Source organism: Dipodomys ordii, unplaced genomic scaffold (genome assembly GCF_000151885.1).
Source record: "Dipodomys ordii isolate 6190 unplaced genomic scaffold, Dord_2.0 Scaffold13, whole genome shotgun sequence".
In the NCBI taxonomy this organism is placed as follows: Eukaryota; Metazoa; Chordata; class Mammalia; order Rodentia; family Heteromyidae; genus Dipodomys; species Dipodomys ordii.
In genome coordinates, this window is record NW_012267229.1 from 10221725 (window position 1) to 10246672 (window position 24948).

At 48.6% G+C, this 24948-nt stretch overlaps 1 protein-coding gene across 1 annotated transcript; it reads right to left on the reverse strand.

Annotated features, from left to right (window-relative positions):
- Positions 1 to 5367: 5367 nt before the first annotated feature.
- Mavs (mitochondrial antiviral signaling protein) lies at positions 5368 to 22388 on the reverse strand. Its single transcript, XM_013011081.1, has 7 exons — positions 22331 to 22388; positions 17034 to 17217; positions 13548 to 13725; positions 11851 to 12020; positions 10936 to 11086; positions 8191 to 8651; positions 5368 to 7131 (listed from the first exon to the last, which is right to left on the reverse strand). Exons 2-7 carry the CDS (start codon positions 17148 to 17150, stop codon positions 6661 to 6663), a joined length of 1548 nt encoding a protein of 515 aa, XP_012866535.1. The 5' UTR covers positions 17151 to 17217; positions 22331 to 22388; the 3' UTR covers positions 5368 to 6660.
- Between the last annotated feature and the right edge of the window lie 2560 nt (positions 22389 to 24948).

The following is a 24948-nucleotide window of genomic DNA, read 5'->3' on the forward strand; positions in this document are numbered from 1 at the left end:
CCTGTCTCTGTGTGTGTACACGTACACAGTGTGGTAATCAAGGATTACAGTATCAGTTGAAGAGTTGGCAACTTTTGGATCCCCTAAAGTGCCAACTTCTTTCTGGATGTAAGTGGCCTGCTAAGTCTAGCTACTCAGAAAGCCAAGATCTAAGGATTGCTCTTTGAATCCAGCCTAGCAGTAAAATCTCCCATTATAATTTTCCTACAATAAGGTTTCAGAGCTCATTTCTCAAGGATCCTCAGATTTCATGCTGCTAATGAGGTTAAAATGCACAAAGGAAGAATTGTCTGTTATTTTGGCAGATGGAGCTACTACACAATTTTCCCTATGGTACTGTCTTCTCAGTACCCCTAGTCCTGGTTAGATTCATTGAAAGAGCACAGCAGTCTCCATTAATGATGGTGTTCATTCTCATGAACTATTGTTTCTATTACTCTGAAGCACCCTTGTACATTGACTTAAATGAATGGCTTGCAAAAGTGTCATCAAGAGGTGATTATGGGATCTGTGCACCAGTGTACAGTGGAGGATGGTTTCTCATTAATCATGAAGGCTTGCCAGCTTAGTGGAGTGCTACTCAAATTCTTCAAAGAATTTATTTTGCTAAGTAGGCCAAATATCTTCCCATCAGTCTTCATTCAACTAATTGTTACAGCAAAAGCAATTTTCCTTGGCTGTTCACTGCTGCAAGGCCTTCATACTTTCTCTTTCTGCCTGTAGAACTCCTTCCTTACCTCACCCTCCCACCATCTTTACTATTCATTATTTTGGCCCTTTTCCTGGCCAAGCATCAGCTTAAATGTTCTCTCCCTCAGAATCTTCTCATACCATCTTTGCTAGGTGTCATTTATTCTCCTTGCCTATCTCTTGTTTATTCTTTTTTCCTTCCTCTTAGTTCCAAATGTAATTTGCATTTCCTTTCCTTTCCATTATTTCCTCCCCCTTTCCTTTCCTTGGTGCTAGGAATAGAACCCAGTACCTCACAAGTGCTAGGCAAGTGCTTTACTACCAAAGCCAGACCTCCCATTGCATTTTTTTTCGAGATATCCTCACTATGTAGCCCAGACTGACATCTGATCCTCTGATGTAACTTGCAAGTGTTGATATTACAGTTATGCACAAACCACGTCCATTCTACCTTACCAAAGTATGATTTAACATTTAATAAAATGTATTTAAGTGCAGTTTGATGAGTTTTGATAAATATGATAACCATCATCATAATAAAACTTTTCTTATCACCCCGGAAGATCCCTTCGCTCCCCTTCCCAGTCACTACAGTGGTGAAACCTGATTAATAAAACCTCTATACATGTATTAGACATTTTCTTAAGATGACTATGGGAAAGTACTGGCCAATCAATTCATGGTCAGTTTGTCAAATGGTCTTGAGTCACACTGGGTGGGACACTAGTCCTGGCTTTGCCCAGTTCTCTCAAGGCAGTAAGGCAAAGGGGGAAAGAGTCAGATACCTCCCAGACTAAAAGTTCTGTTTCCATTCATTATAAGCAGGCATCTTTTTTTTTTTTTGGTCAGTCATGGAGCTTGAACTCTGGGCCTGGGTGCTGTCCCTGTGCTCTTCAGCTCAAGGCGAGTGCTCTACCACTTGAGCTACAGTGCCACTTCTGGTTTTCTAGTGGTTTATTGGAGATAAGAGTCTCACGGAGTTTCCTGCCCCGACTGGCTTTGAACCGTGATCCTCAGATCTCAGCCTCCTGAGTAGCTAGGATTACAGACATGAGCTACCAGCGCCCAGCTTAAGCAAGCATCTTATAAACATAGGTAGAATGAAGAAAGAGCTAAAGAATCCCAAGTTCAAGGAGTAATAATGGCAGAATTACATCATTACTGTATCCACAGACTCACAATTTGAAGGTCATTGTAACAAAAAAAAAAAAAATTCTTTCAGCAATTGCCCATTCTCTCTTCTCCAGTTCCTTTGGATAGGCATCCTGCAAGAATCCAGATTCCAACTTGTATATGGTAATGAAAGGACTTGTCTTTCTTTTTTCTGCTGTTAAATACAAGGTACTTGATTACAACAGAAGATGATATCTGATGGCTAGAAAATCAGCCATGTGGGTGAAGGAGAATGGAGGAAGAGGGAACAAGATGAAGGGAGACAGGGTAGTGTGCTATGGGCCAAGGACATCCAAGGGCTGATAGCGGAGTTTGTCATTGCTTGGACTATTTTCAAGAGTTACTTGACCTGGCAGTGCGGGCTGCCTGAGCTGGCTATAGATGCAGGTCTAACCCAGGGCTTCCCTTTCTCTTTTTCTACCCTTGCCTTGTTGTAGGAAAATCTTATAGGAAGTCAACTGAAGCTTTTCTGTTTTGTTTTTTTTTTGCCAGTCCTGGGACTTGAACTCAGAGCCTGGGCACTGTTCATAAGCTTCTTTTGTTTAAGGCTAGCACTCTACCACTTGAGACACAGTGCCATTTCCAGCTTTTTCTGTGTATGTGGTACTGAAGAATCGAACCCAGGGCATCATGCATACTAGACAAGCATTCCACTAAGTTACATTCCCAGCCCCTGCATATACTTTTTTGTTCTTCTTTTTTTTTTTTGGTCAGTCATGGGGCCTGAGGTCTGCACCTGGGTGCTATCCCTCAACTCTTCAGCTCAAGGCTAGTACTCTACCACTTGAGCCACAGCGCCACTTCCAGCTTTTTCTGCTTATGTGGTTAAGGAATCGAACCCAGGGCCTCATGCATGCAAGGCAAGCACTCTACCACTGAGCCACCTTCCCAGCCCCCCTGCATATACTTTTTAAATGTAGGCCAAGAGGTCAGAATTTACACAGAAAACCGGGGTTTGTACAAGTCTTGTGGGCAGCACAGATTGGGCCTGTGTTCAGCTTTAGAGGATATTGCGTTTTCCAACAGGGTTTTACTACTTAGTTCTCCAAACTTCTATAACAGAATACCTTACACTGAGTAATCTCTAAGCAGCAGCAGTTTATTGCTCATGGTTTTGGAGATTGGGAAATTCAGGGTGAAGGCACCAGCAAATTTAGCATCAGGTAAATGCCCCCCAGCTGCCTTTTGTGGTAGAAAGGGGAGAAGGGTTCCTCTAGCCTCACAGAGCAGGCGTCTCTTTCCGGACAGGGAAGTCTTCATTGAGTCATCTCCCAAAGGCCCACCTCCTAATGCCATTACCTTGGGGTTAGGTTTCAACAAGAATTTAGGGGAGACACAAAATTTCACATTGTAATCACAACATATATCCCTCCAAAATGTATGAGTTTTAGCTGGAGCAGTGGTCGAAGTAGTAGAGCACCAGCCAAGCAAGCAAGCCAAGTGAGTGGGAAGCGGAGTTCAAACCCTAATACCAGGGCTGGGAAGTTGGCTCAGTGGTAGAGCGCTTGCCTTGCATGCCTGAGGCCCTGGGTTCGATTCCTCAGCACCACATAAGCAAAAAGAAAAAAAAAGTCGGAAGTTGCGCTGTGGCTCAAGTGGTAGAGCGCTAGCCTTGAGCTGAAGAGCTGAGGGACAGCGCCCAGGCCCAGAGTTCAGGCCCCATGACCGGACCCCAAACCCTAATACCATATAAATGAATAGTGCTGTAGTCTCTGTATTAGTGCAAGCCTCCTACTTTCAACAGGTGCTTGTGGTTCATGCCTGTAATACTAGTTACTCAAGATCCTATCCTCTGGATCAAGATCATGGTTCAAAGCCAGTCCCAGGCAGAAAGTTAATAAAACACACTCCCTTCCCCCAACACACATCTCAACAAATAGGTCTAGTAGTTTATACATGTAATTCAAGCTATGAGGGAGGCATACATCAGAGAATCACAGTCCAAAGCCTGCCCCAAGCAAAAAGGCTAGAACCCCATATGCAGCAATTAAAAAAGAAAAAAGGAAAAAAGGCTGGAGGTGCAGCTAAGTAATGGTACCCCTGCCTTCACACACATGGGTCCCTGAATTCAAACCACAGTACTTCACATCAAGGCTTCCAGACAGCAGAATTAGAAAAGTCCTCCATACTTCCTACACATCTGACCTGAGGTAACACCCACAGGGGATGGTTAGTGTGCTTGAAATCACATACACTAGGCCACACTCTGGGGCTACACAATGCATTTTGTTGTTGTTGTTGTTGGTTATGGGGCTTGGAACTCTGGACCTGGGTGCTGTCCCTCAGCCCTTCAGCTCAAGGCTAGTACTCTACCACTTGAGCCACAGTGCCACTTCTGGCTTTTTGTGCTTATGTGGTGCTGAGGAATCAAACCCAGGGCCTCATGCGTGCAAGGCAAGCACTATACCACTGAGCCACCTTCCCAGCCCCACACTGCATTCTTTTTTTTTTTTTTTTGGGTCAATCATGGGGCTTGAACTCTGGGCTTGGGCACTGTCCCTCAGCTCTTCAGCTCAAGGCGAGCACTATATCGCTTGAGCCACAGTGCCGCTTCTGGTTTTCTGGTGGTTTATTGGAGATAAGAGTCTCACAGGGGGGCTGGGAAGGTGGCTCAGTGGTAGAGTGCTTGCCTTGCATACCTGAGGCCCTGGGTTCGATTCCTCAGCACCACATAAGCAAAAAGAAAAAAGCCGGAAGTGGCACTGTAGCTCAAGTGGTAGAGCGCTAGCCTTGAGCTGAAGAGCTGAGGGACAGTGGCCAAGCCCAGAATTCAGGCCCCACGACCGGACCCCCCCCCAAAAAAAAGAAGTAGAAACTCCCTAGGGCAGTGTACAGAAAAGCTTCCCTGAAAGATGACAACTTGGGAGGTAAGCCACAGTAAGCCCCACCCCTTATATCTCCAACCTGAATGAAGGTGGATCCTATGTCTACCCCTTGTCCATCAAAAGCCATATGAAAAGAACCTACAAGTAAGTCAGTGTCCATGGCCCACACTGTAATCCTCAAGAGGCTGAGATGTGAGGATCATGGTTCAAAGGCAGCCTTGGCAGGAAAGTCTGTGAGACTCTTGTGTGTGTGTATGTGTGTGTGTGTGAGAGAGACAGAGAGAGAGAGAGAGAGAGGGAGACAGAGAGAGGGGGGTCCTGGTGCTTGAGCTCAGAGCCTGGACCTTGTCCCTGAGCTTCTTTTGCTCAAGGCTAGCACTCTACACTTAAGCCATAGCACTACATGCTTTTTCTGTTTCGTGGTACTGAGGAATTGAACCCAGGGTTTCATGCATGCTAGGCAAGCATTCTACCACTAAGCCACATTCCCAGCCCAAGACTCTTATTTCCAATTAAAAACCAAAACACTGGAAGTAGAAGTTTGGCTCAAGAGGTGGAGTGCCAGCCTTGAGCAAAAAAAAAAAAAGCTAAGGGACAGCTTTCAGGCCCTGAGTTCAAGTCTCAGTGCCAACACACACACACACACAGAAAGAACCCACAAGCACATGCTCAAAGTGGCCCACTGTGTCTCTGATATAAATGTCGGAAGGTGGGGAGAATTCATTGGCCTCCATCCTGCACAACTGTCCTGCAGATGCACATCCCTCCCTAGCAACTCCCCAGAGCACAGGTATTACTAAGGGGCAAACAGGAGGGGAGACAGTGGATGGGGTCCAGATTTTCCTATAAAGGTATAGCCATGGGTTCAAATACCTTCCCATTCAATTGTGACTATAATGACATGCATCTAATCCTTAGTAAATGACAGGAGTCATGGTAAATTTACACAGATAAATTCATTTAATCATCATGACAATGACAGGTACACACATACACACATGCACACGTACGTACACACACACACACACACACACACACTCTTAGCAGTGAGAAAAATGAGGCACAGAATGGTTAATATCTTGCCTGGGATCACAGAGCCAGTGAGAGGTGGATGAGAATGCAGGCAAAGCTGCCTCCTGCAGAGCGCACTCTTATGTGCTCTGCCTCTCAAGCTGTCAGCTTGACCAGGCTGGGCACGAGGGAGGAAAGAGAAACATTCCTCCTCTGGGCACGGCACTTGGCAAACACCTTCATACTTCAACCTCAAAAGAACCCAGTGAAGAATTAGCTAAAGTTTCACACCCACATCGAGACATCTGCTCAGGCCAGCCCAGAAATGCAGATCTTTGTGTGGGTTCTGTGCACTAGGTGTCCCTCCCCAACCAAAGGAAACCAAGGGGAAGGGACATCAGGAGGGTGCGAGAGGAGAGCCAGGGTGTGAGGAGGCTGGAGGAACATCCAGAAGTCTTCCTGGCACCAGGAAGAAGCAGCTGCCTCTTCCCTCCTTCAGGTCTGCTAGGGTATCCAAAGCAGTTGGCCCACCCTGGAGACCAGTCACATCACTGCTCCCCCAGCTCCAGTGCTAAGGCACCAGACTGGACAGCAAATGGGAATAGGTCTTGTGGGGTTCCCCTTACTCAGCACACTTGTTCCATGGCCACTGGGGACCTGAGCAAGGGATGAGACCTGGTTGGGTGGCAACTCAGAAGCACCCAGGGTGACAACCCACACTGCCAGGTGAACAGGTCTGAAAGCACCAGGGAAAACCCAAAGCCTGGAAAGCCAAAGGTGGTGAGGGACATGCACATGGTGTGAGCTAAGACCCATCTACTGGCAGGATTCAGTGGAGCCTCCCATCAGACCCCTGGACCTTGAGCTCCCCCTTGGTTCAGCCCGGGCCCACCCAGCCAGGAGAAAGAGCTCTGGGGAACAAAGCAGCTGAGTGGCACCACGTGGGCTTGAGACTGAGGCTTCACTGGGGCAGGCGCCTCTTCACAGCCAGAAACACAGCTAGAACTGTCACCACAACCCCGGCTACTCCAAGCCACATAGCCCAGGAATCAGTCCCCACACAGTGGACTTCCTCTTCCGGGGGTTGTGGGATAGCTGGCTGCTCCAGCCTCCCTGCCTGGAGGTCAATGCTGGGATCCTTGTTTATGTTCAGCCTAAAAGACACATACTCATCCTCCTCTGGGCCGCGGCTGGGCTGTGGCCCGTGATTGGATTCTGAGCCCAGGGAGCTGCTGGGGCTGATGGCGAGATCCTCAGAGCAGCTCAGGGAGCTGCTGGGGCTGATGGCGAGGTCCTCAAAGCATCCTGAGAACGGCTGGTCCAGCTGGGACAGCAGCACACCCGGCTTGCTCACCTCTGACCCTAAGCTTCTGTCTGGACAGAGTGAACTGCCTCCAAAGGCAGCTGTGGGTGCTGACGCCTCTGGGGTCCCCTGAGGGGGAAAAAGAAAACAAGAATGCCAGAAGGAGTTAGGGATGGCAGAGAGACAAGTCAGGTTGGGTAGTCCATTCCCAAGCCAGAGCATAAACTCATAGCTCAACTCATCAGTTCCCAGCCCATAATGCTCCTGAGACCATGACCTTAGAAACCTAACCCATTGGTGGAAGAGGAGGAAACCAAGATCCTACAGCACATCATTGGTGGCCCCTCCAGGGAAGCTGTCACTCTCAGTGGCCTATGAGCTCACCTCTTCTGGGGAATCCTTGCTAGGCCTGGAGCCTATGGACTTGGTTCCTCCAGCAGCAGTGGAAACAGATGTAAGGCCCCAGAGGTGGTGGCTATGGGACCTGTTGGGTCCAAGCAGTTGCTCTGGGCTGCCTGGCCTAAAACTTCTGTCTATGAAGCCTGGGCGTGGCAGGATAGCCAGGCATCCTGGTGGTGAAGAACAAGGCACTGAGGCACTTGGGACACCATGCACCAAACCTCACTGCTTCCTCCTCTGTGAAACACTGTTGTTTTGTTGAACTGAGGGCTCTAAGCTCCAAAGGACCAGAGGAGGTGGCCCCATGCCCGACCATCCTAAGGGTCCACACCTAGGAGCTCTTATGACTGTTGTCTCTCCTGGAGGGCAGGGGGTGTGGTCCAGGGAAGGCTGCTTCTCAGTTGTCCCTACATACTCAAGAAGAACGCAGGACCAAGTGTTGGTGGCTCACACCTATAATCCTAGCTTCTCTGCAGGCTGAGATCTGAAGATAGCAGTTCAGAGCCAGCCTAGGCAGGAAAGTCTGTGAGATGCTTATCTCCAATTAATAATCAAACATTCAGAAGTGGAGCTGTGGCTCAAATGGTAGAGCACCAGCCTTGAGAGAAAAAGTTTAAGGACCACGCCCAAGCCCCAGTACCAGCCTTCCCCCAAAAAGAAAAGCCCATGGATTTTTCCCATTCTGGAGACAGTATATAGACAGGAATGGGTCCAAGAACAGGCTCCAGAGGGCCAGCTCTCACACCAGGAGAAAGAATTTAGTCACTGCTAGGTAGAGTGAGGACTCACCTTGGCTCTGTTGTTGCTCTTGCTTGAGGGCCCAATGCTAGCAGGCACTTTGGGTAGTGTTGTGCCAGCACGTGTTGGGTTGATGGGCAACTTGGATGGTGCTGGATGGGTGAGCATATTAGGGGGCATTGCACCAGGGGTCTTTGAGCTGGTGGGCAACTTGGAAGGCCCTGTGCTGGCAGATGTTGTGGTAGAAGGCACTTTGGAAGCCATGGTGTTCACAGGCATCTGGGTGGTAGGAGGAGGCACTGGGTTGGTAGTCACAGAGTTGCCAGGTACCTCTGCATCACTAGCTCCCTTTGTAGAAGCCAAGCCAGAAGTCAAGGAAAGGGAGGAGTTGCCAGCAGATGGAGCTGACCCTGCAGGCCCAGGCAAGCGACTTGCCCTGGCACGGGCCAGGGGCTGAAAGGAGACTGTTGGAGACACAGGCCCACGAGTTGGTATGGGACTGGTGGGAGTACCTGCAGGCAGTAAAACAAAAGAGGAATATTTTACCCTCAGGGTTGGAAAAAAAAGGACCCTCTACCCTAGGTCACATTGTCTCTACTGCATCTAGGCCTCGGGATCTCCTGTCTATGAAGTCAATTCCAAAGCCCCTTTGGTCATTGCTTTGGGGCCTAAAGATTCAACAGTTCCCCTAGGTTCTTGACCTGTAGCCCCAAGTCTCTCCTGTACAAGAGTGAAATAGTCTCTCCCTCCTTCTAACTTCACCTAAGGGCTTGGAGATCATTATGAAGTATTCTCGCCTCTTATCCCACCCCAGGGTATTTACTCCCACTTCTCTCATTGCTGTTTTTCCTCTTTAGTCTGGTAAAATACTGGGCCCCTAACTATGCCCAAGGCTCCCTGCTACCCCATTCCCTGGCAGGAGCAATCCTAGACCAGGCCAAGGGATAGAAAAATAGTTCAATCAAAACCTCTTAAACCAGGCTGGGAAGGTGGCTCAGTGATAGAGCGCTTGCCTTGCATGCCTGAGGCCCTGGGTTCGATTGCTCAGCCCCACATAAGCAAAAAGAAAAAAGCCCAAAGTGGTGCTATGGCTCAAGTGGTAGAGCACTAGCCTTGAGCTGAAGAGCTGAGGGACAGCACCCAGGCCCCAGAGTTCAGGCCCCATGACCGGACCCAAAATAATAATAACAATAATAATAATAATAATATACCTCTTAAACCAGTTAAATAGTACCAATGGCTGGCTAGCCCCCAGGGGTAAGGAAAAAGGCACTCCTGGGAGGAGGGCCTGACCTGGAGGAAGCAGCAAGTGAGAGCCCATGAAAGGAATGGCATCAGGAGTCTCCCAGACCCTTCAGAATGAAAATACCAGGCCTTGAGGCAGACAAAGATCAGAGTGAAGTCTGACACCAGAGAAAGTTCATGATGGCAACTGGGTCCATAAAGGTATTAAGATCAAAGTGCCAGCTGGGTGCCAGTGACTCACACCTGTTAACCCTAGCTATTCAGGAGGCTGAGATTTGAGGATCTCAGTTGGAAGCCAGACCAGGCAGGAAAGTCCATGAGACTCTTATATCCAGTTAACCCCAAAAAGCCAGAAGTGGAGCTGTGGCTTAAGTGGTAGAGTGCTAACCTTTAGCACAAAAGCTCAGGGACAGTGCCCAGGCCCTAGGTTCAAACCTTTTTTTGTCTCCAAATTCTAAAAGGTGTTTTACGACAAGCACACATTTCAACACAAAGCACAAATACATACTGGGAATCATTTGGGAGTGGCAGGAGTAAGACACTAAGATGGCTTCTCCCAACTTTTAATTGTTCATGTGTCAGGCCACTGAAGGCTGACCAAGTATCTGTGTCAGGTGGAACATATTTCCTAACCTGAGAGATCAAGGTGAACAGTGTATACTCAGTCCTGAGGGGGGACACATAGGCCCAGTGTGCAGTCCCAGTCCATGGCTGATAAAGACCACACTTCCTCTAGGACTGAGCCACTTGAATGGTTTGCTGGGAAATAGAGACCCATTTGGGACAGCACAGTGATGGAGGGCTCCCCTACTAACAGCTAGCTCAGCTCTGTGCTGTCCTCTGTCCTCCCGGCCCTGGCCAATTCCTACAAGGTCCTTTCAGCACAGTGCCGAAAATGGCTTTGATGCTCTTCCCTACCCATACTGATGCAATGAACAGCAATACACACCTATACAACAGGCCAGACCCTCTGTGATGACTTTGCCAGTCTTTGCATCTAAGGATGGAAGTTTCTCCATTTCTTGGAGCTGAGCTAGCCTTAGAACTTGTATGGACTCACAGATTAGGAATAGAAGGCAGCTCATGTGCATGTGCTCCGTGCCCCCCCCCAGCCCCCAATGAGGAAGAGGTAGAAGCAGATCATGTGTATTTGCTGATGACTTCATGAAAGGAAATCCAGCCTAGACCAAAACTGTTCAACTGTGTCAGTCATGTGTTAACTCATGGTTGTTGTTTGTTTGTTTGTTTTGCCAGTCCTGGGGCTTGAATTCAGGGCCTGTCCATTGTCTCTGAGCTGCTAGCACTCTACCACTTGAGCCTCAGCACCACTTCCAGCTTTTTCTGTCAAGCACACTACCACTGAGCCACATTCCCAGCCCCATGGTTGCATTTTTTAAACTCTTTATTACAAAACAAATAATATACTCTCCTAAGAAACTCTCTGAACATCCTTTAGTATGCCTTGTTTCCTGTCCTAAGAAGGCTAAGGGGTATCTCTAATCCTCTGAATTAGAGAGCTAAGAGGCCTCAAACATCCCATTTCATGCACACCTGCTGTGTGAGTGCTGCTCAGTTCTGGGGCCTGGTCCTGATGTCTGCTGGAGGCCACAGGGTTGAGGACCGGCAAGTTAGATGAGGGTCCACTGGAGGAGCCACTGGAATTCCTCTGGATGGCCCTAGATTCATGGGCCTGCTCTGAACTCTGCAAGAGAGGAAATATGAATAAGGTAATTCCTTCTCCCAAAAGCTAGCAAAGGGCAGCTGGTGTTCCTGGAGCATCTCCTACAGGCCTCAGTCCACACACTGTCAGCGACTATCTATATGTGATCTTGCATCTACCTCAGTGAAAACGAGGGGTCACTCAGCGGCACATCACTGACCCAGCTTGCACAGAGCCTGGGGTTCAATTCCCAGAACTTTAAAGAATGGAACACAAAATCAAACCCACAAACCAACCATGGGGTCCCTATCTACCTGTGTGGCTTGTGGGGAGGTCTTCCTGTCTGTGAACACTGCATAGAATCCAGAATCCTTTCTTCAGGGGGTTCTGCACAGACCTTGTGGTCTCAGGTCCACAGGACCTGTGTCTGCAGGACACCCCATGGTCCACCCATCACACCTCGGCAGAAAACTGGTTAGCTTCCCCCACACTTCACTGCTGATAACTACAGCTCCTTGCCCTATCCACCTTGACCTCCCACACCCACCAATCAGATCACTCCCAGGCTCCTCCAGCTGACTTGACATCTCAGATGATCATTGCCAAGACCTCCAAACTCTGGCCTCCTAGCTGGCTAGCAACAGAGTGCTCCCCAACACTCTGCTGCCATGGGCCTGGAGCAGCTTCCTATTGAGATAGCCCTGATATGTTGAGGGGAGAAGAGAACTTCAGGAAGGCTGGGTAGACAGAAGGGCACAAATCAGAACACAAAAGCAGGCAGACCAAGGTCAGCTAGGAGGACTTACCTCTCCTGGGGATTTTGGCGGCTGGGTGTCCTGGACAGGCATGGGGTAACCTGCCTCCCCTCGGTAGCCATTGTGGGGTCTGCTGTGGGCTGTAGCAGATTCAGAGGCTCCTGAAATCTTGGCAGGAACTGCTGGATCCTCTGGTGGGGCTGGAGAGTGGGCCGGGGCTCCTAGAGGACAAAGATACCAAGATAGGAGGAAGGAATCAGGAGACCGGAGGTATGGCTCAAATGGTGTTTGCCTAATAAGTGCAAGGCCCTGAGTTCAAACATTAGTACCACCAAGAAAGAAAATGGTGTTATGTCCTGATGACAAAAAAGGCTAAGGTGCAGGCCTGGGAAGGTGGCTCAGTGATAGAGCGCTTGCCTTGCACGCATGAGGCCCTGGGTTCGATTCCTCAGTACCACATAAGCAGAAAAAGCTGGAAGCGGCACTATGGCTCAAGTGGTAGAATGCTAGTCTTGAGCTGAAGAGATGAGGGACAGCACCCAGGCCCAGAGTTCAGACCCCACAACTGACAAATAAACAAACCAAACGCTAAGGTGCTTTGGGACCCTCATGTCCCCCTTCATAACTCCAAAGGCTGACTTGATGTGATACACTTCTCAGCATTGACAAGCATCACTGGGGTAGGCAAGAGGGAGGAGACAGGAGTATTATGGAGGAAAGGAAAGATGTCAAGGGTGGCCTGATCAGTCTTTCTGTACCCAAATGGTATCAGTGGTCACTCCTTCTCTGTCCCCAGACTTTCTCCTCCTCATGCTGTCACCCCCAAATGACCCCTTCCACCACCCACTAGAGCCCTCCCACAGCTATTTGTACTCAAAAGACCACTATTATCCCAGGCCTCATACCTATAATCCTAAGCACTCAGAAGACTGAGATGCAGAGAATTGTGGTTAAAGGCCAGTTCAGGCAGAAAAGTCTGTAAGACTCCATCTCTAAAATAACCAGCTAAAAAGGAGGACTGGAGGTTTGGCTTGAGTAGCAACAAGGCAGTAGAGCAAGCAAGCGAAACGACCATGATCGTGAGTCTGAGTTCATGCACAATCTTCACAAGTAAAAGAGACCAGCTAGGAAAGAAAAGAGGGAGGGAGAAAAGAAAGGAGCAAAAGGCAAATGTGTGGTAACCCACAGCTATAAATCTGACAGGGATCGAAGGAAGGCCTCTGTTATGAACTATAAATAGGGCTGGCTTGACTTTTTCTTCCTATGTCTCTTCTCAGGCCCCATCCACCAAATCCCCTCTGACCACTGGCAGGGACATTGAAAGGAATGAAGGAGTAACTAGGCAGCTGGGAAAGAGGTGGAGACCAGGGTGTTCTCAGGGAAAAGCAGGGGGAAGAGAAACAAAGGAGAGAGAGATGGTAAGCCAGTGAGCAGAGGAGGAAAGGACGGGAAAGGACATAAGGAAATGTGGGAAGCAAACACCACAGCTACAGAAATAACAAGGGATCCCTGGCTGAGCACTGAGCCCCAACTAAGCATACAAAAGTCCTCCAAGACAGACACTGCCATCAGCCCCATTTTGCAAAGAAGACTGAGGCCTGAAGAAATTAAGGAACTTGGCCAAATCGACACCAACCAGGATCCAATTGAGCTATTCTTTGCTCAGGAATTCTGGGAAAATAAGGATAAGAGAAGGTAGGAGGTACAGGGGTGGGGAGAGTAAGGGGGGGCCAGGGCAAGAAGCTCACCTCGAGGCAAGTAGCTTTGGTAGACACTGGCCACTTGTCCAGCAAGCACAGACAGTTCACAGGCGTTCAATGCCCCAATGAAGAAGTCCACCCAGCCAGTCCGGCGCTGAAGGCTATTGAAGAGTTCCCAGAGTGTGTCCCGGTTCCCCAGACGCACATAGGAGGCCCGCAGGCGATCCTGGAAGACAGCACAGCAGCCCTGCTCAAGCCAACTGCCCCACCCCCCTCATTTCTTCCCTACTTACAAGAGGGCTACTGCCCCAAGAGGCAACCATGTGACATGGTCCAGCTCAGATCAAGGCCAGGGTATAGTCCCAGTGGGTAGAAGAAAGCACAGCACAGCTGCAATCAGTAAGAGCAGCTGCCTAGAAACAGACTCTGTACCAGGCTCTCCCTGCTTAAGGCTTTGCATCAACTATCCTACTCAGTGCTTTCATTACCCTTGCTTTCTGGATGAGGAAACTAAAGCTTTAAAATAACAGGAATCCTGGGTAGGAATCCAAAGCCTTGGATTTAGATGACCCCCAAAACAAAGAGAATAAGGTTTGTTTGAGTTAGTAGCTCATGCCTATAATCCTAGCTATTCAGGAAGATGAGATCTGAAGATCCTAGTTCCAATCCAGTGGGAAAGTGAGACTCTTATCTCCAACTAACCAAAAACAACAACAAAAACAAAACAAGTAGAGGTGTGGCTCAAGTAGTAGAGTGCCAGCCTTGATGAAAAAAGTTAAATGTGACTGCAAAATCTTGTACCTGAGGTACAAGGTCCTGAGTTCAAACCTCGAAAGAAAGAGAAAGAAGGAAGGAAGGAAGGAAGGAAGGGAGGGAGGGAGGGAGGGAGGGAGGGAGGGAGGGAAGAAGGAAGGAAGGAAGGAAGGAAGGAAGGAAGGAAGGAAGGAAGGAAGACAGGGCTGGGAAGGTGGCTCAATGGTAGAGCTCTTGCCTTGCATGCATGAGGTCCCGGGTTTGATTCCTCAGCACCACATACTCAGAAAAAGCTGGAAGTGGTACTGTGGCTCAAGTGGTAGAGTGCTAGCCTTGAGCCGAAGAGCTGAAGGACAACAACCAGGCCCAGAGTTCAGTCCTCAGGGACTGGGAAGGTGGCTCAGTAGTAGAGTGCTTGCCTTGCATGCATGAGGCCCTGGATTCGATTCCTCAGTACCACATAAGCAAACAGAAAAAAGCCAGAAGTGGCACTGTGGCTCAAGTGGTAGAGCGCTAGCCTTGAGCTGAAGAGCTGAGGGACAGCGCCCAGGCTCAGAGTTCAGGCCCCATGACTGGACCCCCCCAAAAAAACAAACAAAAAACAGAGTTCAGGCCTCACAATGGACCAAAAAAAAAAGAAAAGAAAGACAGACAGACAGGAAGAGAGAGGGAGGGAGGGAAAGAGAAAGAGAGAAAGAGAAAGAAAGAGGGAAGAGGGAGGGAGGGAGGGAGGGAGAGGAGAGAGAGAGAAAGAAAGAAAGAAGAAAGGAAGGAAGGAAAGGAGGAGGGGAGAGGAGAGGAGGGGAGAAGAGAGGGGAGGGGAGGGAAGAGGAGGGGACAGGGGAGAGGAGAGGAGGTGAGGGGAGGGGAAGGGAGAGGAGGGGAAAAGGTATAATTCCCAGCAACAAACAGATGAAAGAAGACAAAGGTGAAACAAGGAGTTGAGAGCACTGAGCAGATTCTGGGAAGATAGCAGTTGCAGAGAGAGAGAGAGAGAGAGAGAATTCAGATTCCTACAAAAAAACACACACAAGCAACAGACACAGCAAAAATGAAAATTCACAGAAACTAAGTTGGGCTTGTTGGACCATAAGGAGAAGGAGGAAGAGGAGAAGACCCCACCAACAGAAAGCAAAGTACAAGGTATCCCACCAAACACCCCAATACGAGGTAGAACCAAACCTCACAGGACCCTGACCTGCATTGCAAATGGTATCTATGTGGGAGGATAAACAGGAAGCATTGGCACTTTCTTTTCTTGTGTGTGTGTGTGTGTGTGTGTGTGTGTGTGTGTGTGTGTGTGTGTCTATGCGTGCAAGCACACACACGCTGGTACTGGGGCTTGAATTCAGGGCCAGTGTGCTGCCCCTTAGCTTTTTGGCTCAAGGCTGACACTCAACCACTTGAGCCACAGCTCCACTTCTGGATTTTTGGTGGTTAATGGAGATAAGAATCTCACAGACGGGGCTGGGAAGGTGGCTCAGTGGTAGAGCGCTTGCCTTGCATGCATGAGGCCCTGGGTTCAATTCTTCAGCACCACATAAGCAAAAAAGAAAAAAGCCGGAAGTGGCGCTGTGGCTCAAGTGGTAGAGTGCTAGACTTGAGCTGAAGAGCTGAGGGACAGCGCCCAGGCCCAGAGTTCAGGCCCCACGACCGGACCCCAAATAATAATAATAATAATCCCACAGACTCTTCCAACTATGATCTTCAAATCTCAGCCTCCTGAGTAGCTAGGATTACAGGCGTGAGCTATCAGGACCCAGCCAATGGCACTCTCGAGACACCTGAGGACAGATGTCTTTGGGGTTGCAAAAGAGGCCACAGATACCTGAAAGGAACACAGGGATCCTATCTGAGAACAACTAAAACTGGGGAATGGAGGTTGTCACTTCACTGATCAGTGAGCAGGGCGTCCCAAAGCAAATCCTGACACAGAGAGACGTTGCTGAGTGCTCAAATTTGAGCCCCAGAGCTCCCTGACGGGACAGAGTTTCACAATGAGGAAAATAGAATTTAAAAAATCAGCCAAGTGCTGGTGGCTCACATCTATAGTCTTAACTACTCATGGGGCTGAGATCTAAGGATCGAGGTTCAAAGCCACAGAAAAGTTTGTGAGACTCTTACCTTCAATTAACCACCAGAAAACTGGAAGTGGCACTCTGGCTCAAAGTAGTAGAGCACTAGCCTTAAGCAAAAGAGCTCAGGGACAGCATCCAGGCCCCGAGTTCAAGCTCCATTACTGACCAAAAAAATAAATAAAAAATAATTAAGATGAAGAAAAGAAGACTGAAAAACAATAGTTAAAAGGAACCAGAGCCAGTAAAGAGGCTAGTGTCATACTTTAGCACTACCCAAATACAACACAAGAGGGGGCGGTTGAGGCTAGAAAAGCCATCCTGAACCACACTTGGTCCTACTTAGAAAAGCAGCAAGAACAAGAAGGAAGATGCAAGAGAAAAAAGGAGAGGAGGGGATTGGTCTTGGCCTAGGTAAAGAACTAGATTGAGGGGCTGGGAAGGGGGCTCAGTGGTAGAGCGCTTGCCTTGCATGCATGAGGCCCTAGGGTCGATTCCTCAGCACCACATAAGCAAAAATAAAAAAGCCGGAAGTGGCACTGTGGCTCAAGAGGTAGAGCGCTGGCCTTGAGCTGAAGAACCGAGAGACAGCGCCCAGACCCAGAGTTCAGGCCCCACAACAGGACCCCCCCCCCACCAAAAAAAAAAAAATAGGATGAGGTTAAACTTGGAATTCCACAGTCCAGCATCTGTCACTTCTGCTCACCTGATCGCTGGCTGTAAGGCAGGGCAGGTAGGGCAGAATCTCCAGAACATCCACCCGGCAAAAACTGCTGTGATTACGGCAGATATACTTATAAGTCTTCTCTTCAGCAAAGGTCATGGCTGCTCAGCTTCTGAACAGAGGGTTCTCTAGCCCTGGGAAGTGTGTATGTACTGAGAGAAAAAGACTGGAAGAAAAGACATTATACACGGTAACAGGGCTGGAAATAAAGTTGGACGAAGGCAATTCTTACATTTTAGGACTCTTTGGGATTTTCCTTTTAATTTTTCTTCTTCCTTTTTCTTTAGGGCCTCATGCTCACACTCAAGTTTGTTTCTTTTCTTTTTTTTTTTTTCTTCCTCTTGGCTAGTACTCATCAATTAAGCCATGCCTCCAGCCTGGCTTTTTGCGGTTAACTGGAGATAAGAGTCTCACGAACTTTTATACTCAGGATGGCTTCAAATCTCCATCCTCAGATCTCTACCTCCTGAGTAACTTGGATTACAGGTGTGAGCTATCAGCACCTAGCTAATCTTTAGTTTGATCAATGCAAAATAAAAGGGCTGGAGGTGTGGCTCAGCAGTAGAGAGACACCTATTAGTGTTGCTGCTTTGAGGTATACTAAAACCAAGGGGAAAGAAAGTCCAGCATAGGGGCTGGGAAGGTGGTTCAGTGGTAGAGCGCATGCCTTGCATGCCAGAGGCCCTGGGTTCGATTCCTCAGCACCACATAAGCAAAAAGAAAAAAGCCGGAAGTGGGCACTGTGGCTCAAGTGGTAGAGTGCTAGCCTTGAGCTGAAGAGCTGAGGGACCGCCCAGGCCCAGAGTTCAGGCCCCATGACCGGACCCCCAAAAAACAAACAAACAAAAAAGAAAGTCCAGCATAATAATAACAGAGTCATCACATTGTATAGATGAAAAAATGAAGTATGAAGAAATTAAAGGGAGCTGTGTGCTGGTGGCTCACACCTATAATCCTAGCTACTCAGGAAGCTGAGCTCTGAGGATCAAAGCTCAAAGCCAGCCTGGGCAGGAAAAGTCCAAGACATTCTTATCTCCAATTAACCACTAGAAAACTGGAAGTGGCATTATGTCTCAAAGTGTTAGAGCACTAACCTTGAGCAGAAGAGCTCAGGAACGGAATCCAGCATCCCTACAACTGATCCAATTTTTTTTAAGTACCAAAAGAAGGCCAAGCAAGAATGCAAGGCCCTGAGTTCAAACCCTACCACCTGCATTATATACATATGTGTGTGTGTGTATGGACGTATACATTTAAATACACACATATATATACACATATGACTTACTAGTCACCAAAGAAGCAAAGAACTGACTTCTTTAGGATCAATTTCTTTCCAGAGCACAACTGCAGGCCCAGTACTAAAACTTGTTATATATGTGTATTCTCAAGAGGGAGACTGAGTTTCACTGCTCTGAGGCCACTGTGTGACTCAGGGGAAGTTACCAACCTTTTCCAGGTTTTCCTTCAAATGGCTCAAGGAGCTTATTTTGACAGTAACTCAGACAGACAAGCTTAAAATTTTCTAGAGCACCTCAAATACAAGCAAGCATTATTTACATAGCACTTACCACTGTTTGCCATTATCGATTCATTTGTTTGCTTGCTTTTTATATTTGCCTTCCCCATAGGGGAGTGCAGCCAGGACTAAGGGAGACAAAGTCTATGTTATCATCCAATTTATAGTCTACTGAGCTGGGACAGACAACAGATCAATAGACACCTACTGAAATAAGAATTCCTGAAAGTAACATAAGTTATAATGAAAATAAAGAAGGACAATGAGCAAATCTCCCAGAGAATGATATAACTCTTAAACTGGGGTGGTCAGGGGCATCCTCCCTATCCCCCCCAAACTGGTGACAACTGAATTGAGCTTTCTCAGCTGTCTGAAAATTGGCATCTTGGGCAGCAAGCATAGTAAATGCAAGTCTTAATATGGGAACCACCTTGGCACATTTGAAGAATAAAAAGCCGGCCACTAAAAAGGGTTAGAAAGTAAAAGCAGCAAGGTCAAAGCTGACAGAATCTACATACACTGATGACACACACCTATAATCCTAGCTAATTAAGAGGTTGAGATCTGGAGCAGCACAGTTCGACCAGACTAAGTAGATAAGTCTACAAGTTTCCATCTCCAAAATAACCAGCAAAATGCCAGGCTAGTCTTGCTCCATCCATAAGCAAGCTAAAGTAAAATGAGTTCAAATCCCAGAACAGGCAAAAAAAAAAAAAGTTGGCAAGGGATACTCATGTAGCGAAGGACTTAGGATTTTATATGGGGTAAAATGGAACCACTGGATGGTTCAAGCAGAAAAAGGAGATCTGATTAAAGATCTTTTTGGTGATTGTGAGGAAAAACATGATGGGACCAGAGTGGGAACAGGAGGATGAGGAAGGAGGCCACAGGAAGGGAGATGAAAATGGATGCATCCAGGATAGTACCATTGAGGTGGTGAGGCAGTGGCTAGATTCCTAGTGTTTCGTGGAGGTGGAAGATGAGGGAGAAAGGAGAACCCAGCATTTGTCTTTGGATTCTGGGTGCAAGGAAGGTACCATTTACAGGCTAGGGAGGCTAGAGAGGAGCTATGGTGAAGAGGAAGGTCCAGAGCTCCATTCTGAACAAGCAAAAGCTTACCATGCTGTTAGACTTCAAGGGCACTGTGGGGAAGAGAAGTAGGCAGGAGTACAGGGCCAGATGGGTGTCATGGTAAGACCTCTGGGAGACAGCACTTCAAGCGAGCAAGGCCCATGGCTGCTGCAGGTGCCAACTCCTCTCCACATGGGAAATGGGACATCAATCCTGCCTTGTGGCCTTACAAACCCTCTCTTCATGACTCAAATTGCCAAATACAGGTGCCACATTGCTGGTAGGGGTAAGTGCTAGTAACAGAACAGTCAGAAAATCAGGGAAGTAAGTAGGGTACTGGTGGCTCACACCTATAATGCTAGTTACTCAAGAGGCTAAGATCTGAGGATTGAGTTTGAATCCAGCCTAGAAAGGAAAGTCTATGACTTCTTCCCCCCCCCAGCCCCCCCAGTCCTGGGGCTTAAACACAGAGCCTGGGCTCTGTCCCTGAGCCTCTCTGTGCTCAAGGCTCTACCATTTGAGCCACAGCACTACTTCTGGCTTTTTCCAAGTAGTTCATTGAAGAGAAGAGCTTCATGGCCGGGCACCAGTGGCTCACGCCTGTAATCCTAGCTACTCAGGAGGCTGAGATCTAAGGATCACAGTTCAAAGCCACCCCAAGCAGGAAACTCCATGAGACTCTTATCTCTAATTAACCACCAGGAAACCAGAAGTGGCGCTGTGGCTCAAGTGGTAGAGCATTTGCCTTGCGCTGAAAAGTTCAGGGACAGCGCCCAGACCCAGAGTTCAAGTTGCACAATTGACCAAAAAAAAAGAGTCCCACAGACTTTCCTGCCCAGGCTGGCTTTAAACCATCATCTCCTCAGATCTCAGCCTCATGAATAGCTAGGATCACAGACATGAGTCACCAGCACCCAGCTTGTCTATGACACTTATCTTCAATTAACCACCAAAAAGCTGGAAGTGGAAGTATGGCTCAAGTGGTAGATACCAGCCTTGAAAAGGAAAAACTGAAAACAAAAAACAACTAAGGGACAGTGCCCAGGCCCTGAGTTCAAACCCTAGTTCATTCTCTCTCTCTCTCTCTCTCTCTCTCTCTCATACACACACATACAAATAATTATTAATAATAATAATAATATTTTTTGCCGGTCCTGGGACCTGAACTCTGGATCCTGTCCCTCAGCTCTTCAGCTCAAGTGCTCTACCACTTGAGCCACAGTACCACTTCTGGTTTTTTCTGCTTATGTGGTGCTGAGGAATCGAACCCAGGGCCTTACGCATGCAAGGCAAGCACTCAACCACTGAGCCACCTTCCCAGCCCCAATAATAATAATTTTTAAAAACAAGGAAAGTAGCAGAGGAGAGTCTTCTGAGATAAAGAGTCTTCAGGAGATAAAGAAACACTGTGAAGGTGAATAGACCTCTTCTTCCCTTTTCATAGTACCTAAGAAGGTGTCAGGAGGGATGTTGGCTGGGCACTCATCTACAGCCTTAAGGCACAGATGAGGGGGAGATGACCCCCACCCAAAAACGGAAAGGAAGCGCACATCTGTTCACATTTATTGAGGGCATCCTACATTCCTTCACTTAATCCTGATACAATATCAGAAGAGGGCAAGGGATACCAAGTCACACAGCTGGCCAGAGGTTCATGCAGGATTTGAATCTAAGATTTGATGTATCATTGCAACTGGCCTTAGATATTACAAGGAATAAAAGCCCCTGCAGCTTGGGCCACACAGCCCTTGGTCTTCATGTCGGGGAGGGGCCAGGGTGAATTCACCTTGGTGAATGGGATCACTGAATAAGGACGTCCTTGGGAGAATGCAACATCTAATCCCTTCTCTTCGCAGAATGGAATATTTTCATACAGGGCAGACAACTTTAGCCCTGCCCTCGTTATCACTGCCTAGTTCCCAGGTGGCTTGGTTGTCTTCCAAGATGTTTTGGAAACTTCGCAGTATCCAGACAACGTCCTTCTCGCTTTGTTACATTTCATCCTCTCCAGGCACCTCCTGTCGATTTCGGCTTAAGGAACGTGCATAGTGTTCCCGATGTTGAAATGTCTCCAGAGTGTCGGACCTGACTGTCCCAGACCCTCCGAGCAGAGCGGCGGAAAGCAACGCCCACCCTCCCGAAGGACAGACAGACAAGACAGGCCTCACGGCCTCGGATCTGCTTTCTGGGCGGAACCCGGGTCCGCCGAGGGCAAGAAGGCTGTTCAGCGCCGATGTCTGTCACCGAGGAGAACCGTCCGAACCCAGAACCCTGAGCCGCAGCCCGGGACTCCAGGCGGGACTCCAGCGGGCCGCCGCGGGTCGGCGCACCCGGGCTCCGCCTCGCCTGGGGTCACCCTGGGCCTTCAGGGGCGGGAGGAACTCCATGCGTCTCCTTCCGGCCCAACCTTTCCCGAGAACCCAGGCAGACGCCTAGGCCATTTTCAACTCTCCCCGGAGCGGGACGCGGCGCGCCGAGCCCTCGATGGCCCCCAACCCTTGGGCCGCAAGACTCCCTCCCCAAGCCCCATGCGCTCTAGTCCGCTCCCGGAAGCTCCGCACGCCCTAGACTCCGTGCCCCCGTGCGGACCCCGCGTCCCCTCGGGCTCCTGCCGCAGCAGCCCTCCTCCCCGAAAGGACTTCGGTGCACGCTGAACCCCGGGGCCCCCGCGCCCCCAGGTCGAACTTACCTGGAGTAGACCCTGCAACCAGCTGACCGCAGCTGACCGCGCGGAACCCTCCCCGGAGGTTGGAGCGGGGGCGGGGCCAGGCCCGCGCGGCCATTGGCCAGGCGGTGGGGCGGGGCTTCTCGGGCACGCCTGATTGGCTGTGTGCCGCCGGGTGGGCACCCGGGTTGTGTTCTTCGAAGGTCTCTCAGCTGGGCCACGGTGTTAGACTCAGTTTCCTGCAAAGGATGCAAAGTCCCTATTCTGTTTCTTCCCTTATTCGTCTGCAGCCACTCCCAAGAGAAATCCAGGCTTCAGCTAGAAACTGGGAGGGCGGCCTGCCTCGAAGTCTTTGGCAGTCTTGGAATTCTGTCCCCACCTCCCCAAGTGAAGCAAGTCCCCCTTGCTCCAGCCAGGCGTCCTTAGGAGGGCGGGTCCTCATGTTGCTCGTTGCTGCGTGCTCAGAACTCGCACACAGTGCTCAGTATATTTTGGGTGACCGGCACCGGCTGACAGGGTCGTGAGCACCTAACCAGTTGACCCGCGGTGGGCCCGTGGGAGCAGGATGGGCCGACAAGAGACATCAGGATCATTGGGGATTGGACAGGGACACCAAGTGTAGCCAGTCCATTAAATATATTCTCAATAATCAGGTGAAATAGGTTTATCATTCCTGTTTTAAAGAGAAATTATAAGATTATGGGAGCCAGGTGCCGCTGGCGCATGCCTGTAATCCTAGCTACTCAGGAGGCTGAAATCTGAGGATCTCGGTTCAAAGCCAACCAGGGCAGGAAAGTCTGTGAGACTCCAATTAACCACTAGAAAACCGGAAATGGCCTGTGGCTCAAAGTGGTAAAGCACTAGCCTTGAGTTGAAGAGCTTATAGGCCAGTGCCCAGGCCGGAGTTCAAGCCCCATAACCCCCTCCCACACACACACATACACACACACAAGATTTTGGGAAATGTCTGACAGTTTACTAAAATTAAAAATAGATTCCAAGGCTGGAAATGTGGAGAGTGGTAGAATGCTTGCCTAGCATGAAGTCATGGATTCAATTCCTCAGCACAACATACACAGAAAAGTTTGGAAGTAGCTCTGTGGCTCAAGTATTTAGAGTGCTAACCTTGAGCAAAAAAGCTCAGGGACAGTGCCTAGGCCCTGAGTTCAAGCCGCAGGAATAGATACCAATCATATGACCAAGCAATTCCACTTCTGGGTGTATCTACTGAGATACATACACCTCAAGTAATGTTCTGGTCATTTTATTCATAATAGGCTGGTGATTTTATTTATAACTCAAGTATCCATCAGTAAAAAGAATGAAAAGCAGGGCAACAGTGGCTCACACCTATAATCCTAGCTACTCAGGAGGCTGAGATCTGAGGATCGCAGTTCAAAGCCAGCCCAGGCAGGAAAGTCGGTGAGACTCTTATCTCCAATAAACCACTAGAAAACTGGAAGTGGTGTTGTGGCTCAAATGGTAGAGCCCTAGCCTTGGGCTGAAGAGCACAAGGACAGAGCCCAAGCCCAGAGTTCAAGCCCCACGACCAGAAAAAAAAATACATGCTCTGGTTCCAGTCCTGTAAGTCCCAGCAAAAGGTAAACTATGGTACATAAGTACTATTGGCTACTTCTGGGGGAATGTATACTGGGTGAGGACAGAAAGGCACACCCTCTGTGGGTGGTGGAAATGTTCAATTGCTTGATGTGCATACTGGGCACACAAGTTTGAACACTTATAGTTGTCACATTTTTCTGCAGCTTTTCTTTTCTTTTCTTTTTTGGCCAGTCCCGGGGTTTGAACTTTGGGCTTGAGCACTGTCCCTGAGTTTCTTTAGCTCAAGGCTAGTACTCTACCACTTGATCCACTTCTGCCTTTTTTGGTGGTTAGTTGTAGATAAGAGTCTCACAGACTTTACTGCCTGGGCTGGATTGGAACTGCAATCCTTAGATCTCAGCCGCCAGGGTACCTAGGCACCGGTGCCCAGCTTTCAGTTTTTCTAAAAAGAAACACAAATGAAACTTGGCAGAGAAACTTGACAAATATCTACGAACCTAACTAGAAAGTCTGTGCTTCCAAACTGAATTGTTGGAAGATGTTGGGCCACTTTTCAGTGAGATTCTATCACTGTTCTTGGTAGCTCTCAGGATATTTTGCAACCATTAGTGTTTACAAACTGTTCTAAATAGAATCCCTGCTGTTAACAAAAGCCAGCTCTACCTTGTTTAACTAAGAGTGGGTAAGTGCTCATTAGTTTAAAAATCAATCCTGTCTGCACCCCACCCCAGGGAGGCTTGACTCCAGTAGCCTAATCTAATTCTTGCAACAATAACATTGTGTGAGGTCCTGCTTCCAAATGTGGCTGTCACCCCTGTGTGTTTGCTGGACCTTGAAGGGCATTAAAACAATCCAGCTTCCTGGCATAAGTGGTTGCCAGTCACCTGTTCACAGCTTTAAAAAAAAATCTAGGCAAGGAAGGACACAGTATCATGCCTATGACAGTCAGGAGAAAGCACCAAGAAACTCAAAATAAGATGCACTTAGGGGCTGGGAAGGTGGCTCAGTGGTAGAGTGCTTGCCTTGCATGCATGAGGCCCTGGGTTCAATTCCTCAGCACCACATAAGCAAAAAGAAAAAAG

What these genes read in the sequence shown, in the direction of transcription:
- Mavs (XM_013011081.1), bottom strand. Translation starts at nt 17,150, where the DNA reads ATGACCTTTGCTGAAGAGAAGACTTATAAGTATATCTGCCGTAATCAC. An exon ending in CGCCAAAATCCCCAGGAGAG is followed by an intron (nt 11,087 to 11,850) that starts GTAAGTCCTCCT and finishes CCTCTCTTGCAG; the next exon opens with AGTTCAGAGCAGGCCCATGA. An exon ending in GAGCAGCACTCACACAGCAG is followed by an intron (nt 8,652 to 10,935) that starts GTGTGCATGAAA and finishes TACTGCCTGCAG; the next exon opens with GTACTCCCACCAGTCCCATA.